This window comes from Daphnia pulex, chromosome 12 (assembly GCF_021134715.1).
Source record: "Daphnia pulex isolate KAP4 chromosome 12, ASM2113471v1".
NCBI lineage: Eukaryota > Metazoa > Arthropoda > Branchiopoda > Diplostraca > Daphniidae > Daphnia > Daphnia pulex.
Genome location: NC_060028.1, coordinates 4,831,042 through 4,842,730, shown reverse-complemented (window position 1 = coordinate 4,842,730; position 11,689 = coordinate 4,831,042). Strand labels below are relative to the sequence as shown.

The window sequence follows — 11,689 nt, the reverse complement described above, 5'->3', positions numbered from 1 at the left end:
TTTTAATGCTTATTTTCTGGCAGATATTGCGAAGGCTGCGTGTACCGATAACATCGCGAATGCTTACATACATTCTTTCTCGTCTGGTTGAAACCACTGCCGAAGAGGGTGAAGACATTCAATGTTATGTGAGTGAGCTGGTGTTAACACTCGAGGCATCCGTCGAGTCTTTAGAAACGGATTTCCGACCGATGGATGTTGGGCGTGACATTTTCATATCGACTCCTAATCTTAACAATAAAGAATGTGGTAGTCCATTCCTGGAAAGAGTGTCGGGCGCTAATCTGAAACGTCAACATGCTTTTTACGGAAGAACCCATCTCAGTGCTGGAAACACATATTACTAAACAAAACGTGTTATTAATTGCAGAGAGGATTTGTCAAATTCTCCAGGCCTCTCAACACCTTTTCCGAGCGATCAACCACGTAAATCTTTTCATGAAGGTGATTCTGATCCTGGCAATTCATCGCCGGCTTGTACATCCCGTCAACTTGTAACTTACACTCCATCGTCATCAAGGACTAAGTTACCATCAAGATCTCCTTTGGCGTCTGTCGACACTTCGTTAGGTAAAAACAAGAGGCTAAAGGCAACACCAATGAGTGTAAATAAGGTTGTGAAGAAAGTGAAATTTTCTGTTTTTGAAGATACTGCTACATCTGCGAGCCACCACGTTAAACCACGTTAACTGAACGTTATCCTTTTGGCTATACAAATTATACGTGAGCTAGACGTCCCATTCGAAGCATCTGAGCTCCCCAATGATCTTCATGAACTTTTGTTTAATCTGGCTGAAGAACTGTGGTTGTATTACGTATGAACAATGGTATGACTGCAATTTTCAAAATGAATTGTGTTTTTTCTGTTCCTCTTGGCAAAACCTAGGCGACAAATAAGGGAATCAAACATATTTTCATTACGCCTATCAGGAGGTCCGTCGTTGTTATCATCGGATAAATCCCCCATTTCGTTTTCATCCTGGTTACTGGTTACGATCAAGCGCAAACGAATGAAAGGCGAAAAATGAATCCGAAATGAATGGCGACAAATGAATGTGAGTATGGGAATGAAAGGGGAAAGACGACTGGCGGTAAAAAGGAGATGGGAATGATCGATGGCAAACAAGATAGTCAGTGCGGGCAGGAGGTGACAAACAAACAGCGAAGTTGAGGATTTTGCAGAACTTTAGGTATTTTGACCATCCCTAGAAGGTGGATTAAGTCGAACGACCTGCTAAGGTTCGGCATTCATAGTAAAGCACTGATATTGTTGGGATCGGGCTTCAGAGATCCCTGGCCAATGACATGACCCAGCCATGGTAGCTACTGTAGGAAAATTTGCACTTCTTGAGTTGAAGCTTGAGATTGTGGAGACAACAGCGCAAAAATACCAGGTGAAGATTGGCTTGAAGCTTTTCTGGTTTTTCGAAGGGAACCAGAAAGGCGTCATGATATAAATGAAGACACCAAGATCTCCAAATAATTCGGACATGGTTGAATGATAAATTTGCAGGCCGACTTAAACCGGAACGGCAAACAGAGATTCTGGTAGCGACCTCTCGGTGTTTCTATGGTGCACAGGTAGGACGCTGCATGGGATAACGGAATTTGATAAAAACCTGATGAAGCGTCAAGGCTACAGAAATATCTTACCGAGATTTCTAAATAATTGTGCTATATTGTTGTCATTTAGATGCTGACGTTGGACGGCCTTATTGAACTTGAAAGGGTCTCAGCAAACAACCATAATCCGACTGACCCACTCGTTCGGCTCCTTGACAGGAGTGATGTTTCCGTTCGCTACTATTTCGTCCAGTTTCTTGTACACCTTATCTTCCAATCGGAACGAATCGGCGATTGGCTGCACATACAACTTGTCATCATTATTAGCTGCAGATGCTAAACAGATGTCATGTTCAACCGGAAGTTTACCCAATCCCGTGAAGACATCCATGAACTCCATTACAATTGGCGGAAGTCGAGGGGCAATGTTCGACGGCACCAAATGTGCGACGCTAGGGTTTTTAGAGTTTAGTTTATGAATACAGATTTGCCACAAGAATTCTTGAGTTTGTTTTATTGTCGACAAGACAGAGAATATAACTTTCACTAAGGTGCCAGCAAGGCGAGATAAAATTCACGGTGTCGCGATAGACAAAAGGGAAACCAAGAAAAGTATAGGGGAATACGGGCCAGAGTTATTAGGTAAGTATTAGAAGGGCAAAACAAGGGCGGATGGTGGGGATCATTAAGACGAAGCCCCAGCTGACTCGGCGGTAAGAATGGGGCTTTCCGTCACATTGCCGGCCCTGTTTTCAGAGGTGAAAAAATCTTCTATTCGTTGGATTTGGTGAGATCACTGCTTACCGTGGTCAAAGGAGGGGCTTCAATAAAGCTTCAACCCCCTTCATAACGGTGAAGAACACCTCTGGAGTTATAACTCGCTCATTTTAAGCAATTCGTGTGGCGAGCTTGGCGGATTTGATCATCCGTTCCCATGATCCACTGAAATGAAGGAAAGCGGGAGGGCTGAAACGCCATAAAATATTTTGGTCAGCCATTCCTTTCGCTAACGCTTCCGGATTTCATTAAGCGATAAAATCGTGGATCTCCTGTTCTCCGGCAACCAGGTTAGTTCCGTTGTCGCTCTTGCAGACAAGGGGTACACTACGACGGTCCGTGAACCGAGAGAAAGCCATCATAAAGGACTCGAGGTCCATAGAATCCGAAATTTAAAGGTGGACGGGTCGACAATCCAAACACGTAAACATAGCTACGTATCGCTTCAGTGTCCATCGAAGCATAGAGACATGCAACGAGCCGAAGTAGTCGATTCCAACATGGGATCCTGCCACTGGGGAGTTTTGATCCTGCTGGCCGGAAACGGACCCATGAGCGGACACACCGGTTGGCTTCAGGGGCGTCGCTTTAACTTGAAGCAGGGATGAATCACTTTCTTGATAGTGGCTCGCGGCTGCAGAAAATGACAAGTGGCCCGGAGATTATGCAACAAACGCTTTGTTTTTGCATGAGTAAGACTAGTGTGAAGGTCGAGGATATTGTAGCCAGCTGGCTGTCAGAAGACAAGACGGTGTGGTGTTTGGTTTCTTCCGGGAGAGAAGCATACTGAATCCGACCGCCAACCCAAATAATTCCGGATGCGTCTATAAAAGCGGCGAATGTGGGGGCTTATCAAGTGAGCTATCCGACGAATCAGGATTGCTCGGATTCAACCAGTCTTTCATTTAACGGTTTTCAAGCAGAATCCAAGTGCACTCGTTGAGCAGGGTGATGTGGGGACATCTCGTGGAAAAATTTGATATTGGAAAAGTGGACGTTTATGGTTTTTGATCGTAAACCATTCATCGGAAAATTAAAAGAAATAGAATTGTGTCTATGTTGTGAATCAGTGTTGAGCTGTTTGATTTCAAAATTAAACACTAACCCATGCCACCTGAAGACATGGTAGACGTGAGGTTCGTTTAACGAGTTAGAAGCGGGATCTACGTGGTCTCACTGTCTTCCCATTGCTATTTTAGAGTTACGTCCCCCGCTCTCTTTCTACTAATCAATGAATAAATTAATACCTATTTTAAACATCGAAAGTATATAATTGTATCAGTAACAGTGTGACTTTTTCAAGGCTGTAGGACTGGTTGACAATTAAGATCAACTTCCAACCATGGTAATGAAATAGAATATAGAGGCAATGAAAATAGCTTACGATTTACGAAGGGCCAAAAGCGGCTCGGAACGTTTAATACTAACATAACAGGAAAATACAGTATATTTAAAATATTTTATTCCTATAATAATAGAGCAAAATAAATTACCAAACGAGACCGCCTTCCGAAAAGTTCCTGGGATATCAAGAAAAGTTAACGTGGTTATCCGTTCCGAAGATGGCCGTTTATGTGCCCATTAAAATTCTCATTTTGAAAATGGTCGTAAAACGACGTCGCATAAATAAATTTACCTTTCATTGGACAGCCCATAAGCCTGGTTTTCAACAACAAAACAAACAAAAAATGCAGCGGACATATCTCGGGATCCATCGTCGGCGGGATTAAGCTCGTCGGTAATGTGACGCCATTGAGTCGCTGTGCTTTTGTCCAAAATTTCCGTTGCCGAGAACCTCGCCTTGCAGTTCCAACCACGGAAACGAAAGTTGGCGAAGAGGAGCAACTCTTGACTTTTCGATAATCAGAGTGAGGCAAAAATGAGATTCACCGTATTAAGCGCGAATAAATACGCATGCGGCGAATCATAATTCCAAGGCGTCGGTGAAGACATGCAGCTGATAGTCCGATGACTGGGTCGATCGACGGAAGCATCGAGGAATCTGAGAATCAGAGTTGAGATCTGGGGATGGTCGGTGACCTACCACTTCAAAATATCGAGAAGTGCCGGTGGGAGCGGGTAGTCCCATTTGACTCCAGATCGCCAGATATCTTGCATTCAAATTTTGGCCACCACAACGATTGAAACGAGAAAACTCAACAGATCGACGCGATTTCTTACAGGACTTGTCTTTTTGTTTTGACATTGAGTCGGGTGGTTGAATTGAAAATGAACGAGTCGTACTGGCAATCCCAAAGAACGCCTAGACTGCGTTCGATGGGCAATGGGTCGGTGGTAATGTCCAGCGCTCTTGCCCGATTGGACTTCTAGACGGAAGCCAACACGGGTCAGGACGATGGCATCTATTGCACCAAATTAAAGCCACCGTTTTTTAGAAGATCGTTCAATACCCGACGTTGGGTGATGTTTTCGTCTTCAGTTTCTGCTGAGTCAAGATTGTCCACGTACATGTTCTTCATTACTCTCTCCGCATCTCCTAGGTATTGGGGTCTGAAATCTTCTGCAGTCCATCGTAGAGCATAAATGCAGCTCGTCGTTTAGGAGACAACTCGGAAAACTTGGACTTCGCAAGCCGAAAGTAACGCATCGTGAATATTTGTGGCAAACCGCAACACTCACTATTACACGACGCTTTGCGCTTGACCCCAACTGAACGCGAATCAATCCTTAAGCAATCTTCTTTCCAAATCTTCCCTTGCTTCCTTTTCTGCATCCAGCCGTTGTCTTAACTCGTCGTTCCCCGTGTCGGACGACAAATCGAGTATTTCACTGACTGAAGCTGAGGCTTGGTCGTCGAAGGGATTTACATTTTCTTGCTGCTGAAAAGCTCTTGGATTGGTTTGGTCAAGCCAAGTCGGATGCTTTGCCTTCTTTGGACGGATGAATTTGTATTGCTGGGCACGGCCGATAATGGTCAATTTACCGTGTGGATGTTTTCGTCGATGCATCCACACCAAGTTGCGGCGACGTTTTCCAGCTGGATGATCCAGTCGTCAGATACGGCTTCTTACAGATCGCTTGACATGCGACACAAGTTGTGAGCTCTTGTGCATTCTTCTAACTGGTTGCCCAGCTCTTTCCTTAAGAATTTCAATTCAATTCTGCTTCCGCAGAATCGTCTTTGCAAGACAATGTGTCTTAAGCTATTGACGGACATATATTTGTCCAACGTGTACAAGAAAAAAGGTATGGGGTGCAATTTAAACATCATTTCTGTCCAGCAACTGCAAGACCATTGTTCGCAAACGGTGATGGATACCATTTTTTAGCCAGTATCAACACTGTAAAAATAATTCTGAAAAGAAGTGCATGCTCTGAAGCCTAGATTAACAGCAGTACTTCCAACTATGACAGCGGAACAGATTGATATAAACGAAAAAACCATCGTCGAAATAATCCAGCATCATCACAAGAAAAATTTTATGAGCGATTATTGTCTAATTTTGTTTTAATGGAAAATTTCGATGTAACTAAAATTGAAAAAAAATACGACAATTTTGTTGGCTTCGCCACTGAAGCCCAGCAATCCCGCCACAATTAAAGTGATCGATACCCAAATGCCTGGACCAGCCAATTGGTTTCCTACCTTTAAATAAAGTAGTCGAGTTTATATAAAGTAAAGATAGCAAAATTAAATCATGAACGTTTACATACAGATTTAAAAAAAAATATATAATTGCGAAGACTTTTTAGGAATTTTTTCTCGATAACCCTTCTGATAATGCAGAAACATGTATAGACATTTCTCGTTGTATTACGTGCTGACTTTTTTTTAATTTACTAGAAGAAAACACTGCAGACTTTGATCAACATCAATTGAACGAGACCAGTGAGGAATGGAAACAACCATATATCAAGGCTACTCAATAACAAAACTTCAAACGATCTTGTTACTTGTTAGTTTTTAAAATATATAGTATTTGACCAGAGAAGCTACACAACAACTGCTAGACATATTTTCTTTGGTATTGTCTGAAGACTGTACACTCCCGCGAACAATTCATCTTTTGAAGAAATACTTCGCTGTTGAAAAAGCTAGACCGCAATATTATTGCCCAAGTTGTGGATAAGATATGAAACAAATTGAAAACAAATTGCTTTAGTGTGTCTGCAATCAGGACAAGATAAACAATAGCATACTTCAGAAGTAAGGATGCCTAATACCTTGACATTGAGCAACAGCTTGTGATGCTATTACAAACAATGATGTATTTATTTTACAATTTCATCCACCCACCAGTAAAGGAGGATATTTGCGATGCTATACTGCGAGTTTTAAAGCACAAAAGGTATTGGTAAATATGGTTTGACCTTGCAAGTATACACCAATGGAGTTCCACTGTACAAGTCTTCTACGACATCAATATATGGCTTGTATGCTACATAATCAACGAGCTTCCCAGAAATGTGCGTAAGAATTACCTAATTCTTGGTGGGCTTTGGTATTGGAAGAAGAAGCCAAAAAGGAATTCTTTCGTTAAAAGCATTATAAACTATATCGTAAAGCTATATACAGAAGTTTTTGAGTGTTATCGACGCGGGAAAAAAATGTTTTCCAAGGTTTTTGTACTAAAAGCCTGTGCAGATGCAGTAGGACTAAAAATTGCATGATGCTAAACTTTATTAAATTTAATGGAGCTTTTGGATGTGCATGGTACCATACACATAGTGAACGATTGCCTTCTCAGTTATCGAGTGATTTTGCATTTTTGTTTGCTTGGTTTGAATGAACGTCCAAACCAGAAAAAAGATAGACAGAAAGCCCAATACTAAATTTAAAAAAAAAATAATTATGAAAACATCTGCTCGAACATTTCCCTTTAGATTATGCTGTCGTTAAGGATAAATCCAAAATCTTGTGTGCCAAACACTTTGATAGTTATAGAATGTTTCCTTTTCTAAAAATAAGGCAAAATTTTGCTTCCAAAAACTAAACCAATTTTTATATATCACGATTGTAAGTGTTAATAGTATGTGTTACAGTTATAGGGAAATGAATGAATAAAATAAATAAGTGAAATGTTTTAGCCCAACACAGCTTTCATTTGTTTACTCCTAACGGTTATACTGGTTTTTTATGGGTAGTTGAAAATTCCCTCTAGAAGCTTGATTGAAATGGTTTTAAAACACATTTTCCAGTTAATTGTGGTGAATCAATCATCACCCCAACCTCGATAATGCCATCGCAAACATGTCTAGCAAAGTGATAAATATACCTGATGTACTCGAACTATTCCCTACGTTGCAATCCTGCGTTGACGACTGTGAATATCCAGGTGCAATGGAACTGTCAAATATCTGCCTAGTCAAAATAATTGGGTTTCAACGTTTAAAAGTAGAGTGTGTTTCTTGTTGCAGAACTGCAACTCAATAGCTTATATATGTAACTTCTTACAGAGAATTAGTAGACAAAAAATAACTCAGTTGGACGGTTTGTAAGTAATAGTATAAGTAATGATTGTAGTAATAAGCAAGAAATAAATATCACAGGAATATTTCTTCTTAATGTAAAACATGTTTCGTCACTTGGTTTTTCAATTAAGTGTTTTTACACTTATTCGTTCCACACAGTGCCTAACACTGTTAAATAAGCAGTAGCTATAAGCATACAGACGCATGAAAATCGATACAAGGGCACAAAAAAAGTCCTGGCTTTTTTTTACAAAATAAGCCTTTTATAGAAGGTTAGGGCGTTGGATAAAAGTTAAGGATAAGTTCAGGATAAGTTCAGGCGTTGGATAAGGACATTTAAAAAACTAGATAGACGAGCACACTTTTTTCCTTATGTGTGACAATCTCAATTTTTTCTGATCTAAATTGATACTCAGTTCAAGTCCAAAAAAATTTACGTCAAATGATGTCTAAATAAATCAAATAAACTTTTGGTAAAATATCAAGTATGGTTGGTTGCCAAGTGGTAAGCGACGCAAATGCCACTATTTCGTCTTGTATGACTGAGTGACAGTGTCATCCTTTATTCAATCTATTCAGACTTACTTTGCAGTCTTGCGTATTCTGTCTATATTCAAATATATGAAATTTTTTTTGCTGTTACTCGAGTATTGCATAATAATCACATGTAAATTTCTTTTCCAGATTATTTAAAATTGTCGGTACTTATTACTTAGTCAGAACTTTTCTTGGACTGTTTAGTCACTTTTCCAGTCTAAAGTATACTTCCCTGCTTCCAAGTATAGACCTCTTGCACCGTGCGGATAGCAGGATTCTTGTAGTCCGACAATGTTGCAATCCGCCATCTTAATAAAACCACACCCTTTTTTTACATGGGCTCTTATGGGAGTATTTTTTCAAAGTGCTTTTTCTCTTAGCTGGATTACAACTTCGACCAAAGAAAAATATGGAAAAATACTACATCATTCAGGTAATCCGCAGAATGTAAGTTTTCCACTATTGAAGTAGTGGAAGTCATATTAATTAAATGTTTTGTACAGGGCATCCCCTAAAATTTCAAAGTTGGTTTTATCACAAGTGTGTTGTCAAAGGGTGTCCTTCTTCTTTTCTGCGCCCTGCGATCAATTTTAAGAGCTCATTAATGGGCTGATCTCCTGATTGAATAGCCAGTATCGTGTTGATATGTATTTTTAATGATTTCATATTCTCATTATTCTGAGGTCGACACTTTCAACTCAATTGCTGTTTCTGATCTAGGCCCTGGCTGTTGCACATGAATATAACAGTTATTAAACCCACAGCCAAATTGATACTTCTATTGAAATTCATTACTTTTTCTTTAATGCAATCCTAACATATTCAAATTTTTTTAGTTACAGGCTAGGGATAAACTCACAGCATTGGAGGTTTCACAGGAATTCCAAATATCGATTGTGTTGGCACAAGAACGTCTTTATTTCATGGAAAGAAATGGATTGATTTGTAGAGATGATACTGTTAGAGGCCTTGTCTTTTATCCTAATCTCTTCTCAAGTTCTGCTTAATAAACATTTAAAAATTGTATTAAACAAGTAGTGCACGTCTAATAATTCACACAGAAGGAACTCTATGGGTTAACTCTTGAATGTAATAGTTTTAACAACAATCCGATATGCTGTACATATTTGTTGTGGATTGAAATGCACATTCTATATCAAAATCTACAAAATGGAATGGAGAACCTGATAGATTAATGTAAAAGATGAGATGTTAGGCAATGAACAGCCAAATGGCAATTGTATTTTCAATCACAGCATTGTCCCTCAAGAGAGATCAAACGAGAAGTTTTTCAATTTCTTGTTGTAAAGACTGAATCTGTGGTTTCGGTTATGATCCCTCATGTACAGTCACAGAACAAGCTGCAATAACAGAACGGGAGACTCCACAAGCACGTCCAAGTGCTAAATAAAGAATGAGTTTATTATAGCACATCTAAACTAATAATTCTATAAAATTACCTTGCTTTGAACGGACAAACACATATGACATATGGAACGTTTTTGTCTTCACAATCACACAGCAATGGCAGATGCAACAAAATCTCCAGTTCAAAATCTCCAATTCGCAACATTAACTTGTTTTCCGTATCGTGTTTCAGTGTAAAATTGACACACACACACACATGACAATCTAAATAATAAGGAAAAATCAATTACCAAGTGTTTCAGTGGGAAAATGTTAAAAATTGTAAGTATACTATACATGTTTTGGTCCTACATATGTAAACAATGCCCATATGCCCTATACAAAACATTTAATTAATATGACTTCCACTACTTCAATAGTGGAAAACTTACATTCTACGGATTACCTGAATGATGTAGTATTTTTCCATATTTTTCTTTGGTCGAAGTTGTAATCCAGCTAAGAGAAAAAGCACTTTGAAAAAATACTCCCATAAGAGCCCATGTAAAAAAAGGGTGTGGTTTTATTAAGATGGCGGATTGCAACATTGTCGGACTACAAGAATCCTGCTATCCGCACGGTGCAAGAGGTCTATTGACATTTTGTTAGCTATTACTCTAGTACTGATTCCATAATAATCATGTATTGTTTTTCAGATTATTTCAAATAGTCAGTACTCAACATTCAGAATACTCTTTTTCACATCGTAGTCTACGTATACTTCCATTTCCATGGCATTGAAACTTTGTTTCATATTACTCATGTATTGATGATGCGGGTGTTGTCACGAAATATCTTGCCAGTCGACCAGGGATCAGCATGAAAAGATGAACACAACAATCTATGTATTAAACTGATATTAAAACTAGTAAATCCAGATGAATTAGCCCATAAAAATTCTTGATAAGCTTAGAGTCTATTTAAATGAGCCAGGTGCGTCCATTGAGTGGGCTTTGAGCACAGATTCTGACATTATGTTGTTATGTTGGCGAAAGGAAATGGAATTAAATCTGATTTGCTTGCCAATTTCATGTTAATCAAATGTAATGCTCCACATTCTAAATCTTTTCAAACAATGATGAACAAATTAAAAGAAGAAAATATAAATTTTTTCTCACTGGATTCAAGGCCAAGAAACAAAAAATAATGAAAAAGAATACAATTTTTTATGTATAATCGTATAATCATTTGTTAAGGATATCTTGCATCCTTTCTTATTTTATCTTTCGCCTTATTAGGACAAAAAAAATATCTATTTCTTATCCCTTTTTGAATAAACTATCCCACACAGAACACTTCATCAGCCGGATGTCTGATGAATGAGATCCCCAAACCCGATTGGCAGCCAGGTTCCGTACGGGTAGTATAAGGATGTCCGTTGGCTAAAATTTAATAAAAAAATCGGAAACTTTGATTCCGATCTAACTGCTTCCTGTTTCAATGAAAAATATGAGATTTTACAAAACGCATAAGAAACACACTGTAAAAATACAGAAATTTCTATTTTTCCGTCACAAAAAAAATCAAGTTGGGATGGAATGACCCACTAGTAACTTATTACTTTTTATGGGGAAATCCATAAGTCTCAAATTTCCTTACTGCTTTTTTATTGCTCATAATTGCATTGTCTAGTCACGTAGCTGTATACGTCAAATTTTGATTTTGTTGCAGGTATTGCTTTTTCATCCGATTAAGACTCAATGCAATCATTATTACTTATTTTTGATTTTGATTTTAAGAAGAAAGGTTTAGACTTTAAACAGTATCTTTTAGAACGTAGCAACTTGATAGTTGAGATTGATCCCCTAGATGCCCACTCATAATACAACAAAATCGTCATCGAAAGTATTTGCTTTTTTTATGGAAGAATGTGTTATAACATTCCTGTTTGCCGATCAGGCAACCGTTCCGCAGCTCGTTTTTTTTAACAAATTGCTTAAAGAGTTGCAACATTTACGTAAATTGGGGATTT

At 38.8% G+C, this 11,689-nt stretch overlaps 1 protein-coding gene and 1 long non-coding RNA gene across 2 annotated transcripts; one reads left to right on the top strand and one right to left on the bottom strand.

Moving 5' to 3' along the window:
- The first annotated feature begins 8,560 nt into the window (after nt 1-8,560).
- Nucleotides 8,561-9,336, top strand: LOC124208963. Its single transcript, XR_006880737.1, has 2 exons — nt 8,561-8,743; nt 8,814-9,336. It is a non-coding gene; the product is annotated as an uncharacterized LOC124208963 (long non-coding RNA).
- A 186-nt stretch (nt 9,337-9,522) lies between these two features.
- LOC124208962 lies at nt 9,523-10,309 on the bottom strand. Its single transcript, XM_046606831.1, has 4 exons — nt 10,124-10,309; nt 10,015-10,053; nt 9,771-9,942; nt 9,523-9,713 (listed from the first exon to the last, which is right to left on the bottom strand). The coding sequence occupies exons 1-4, from the start codon at nt 10,263-10,265 to the stop codon at nt 9,650-9,652; spliced, it is 417 nt and encodes a 138-aa protein (XP_046462787.1). The 5' UTR covers nt 10,266-10,309; the 3' UTR covers nt 9,523-9,649.
- Nucleotides 10,310-11,689: the final 1,380 nt, after the last annotated feature.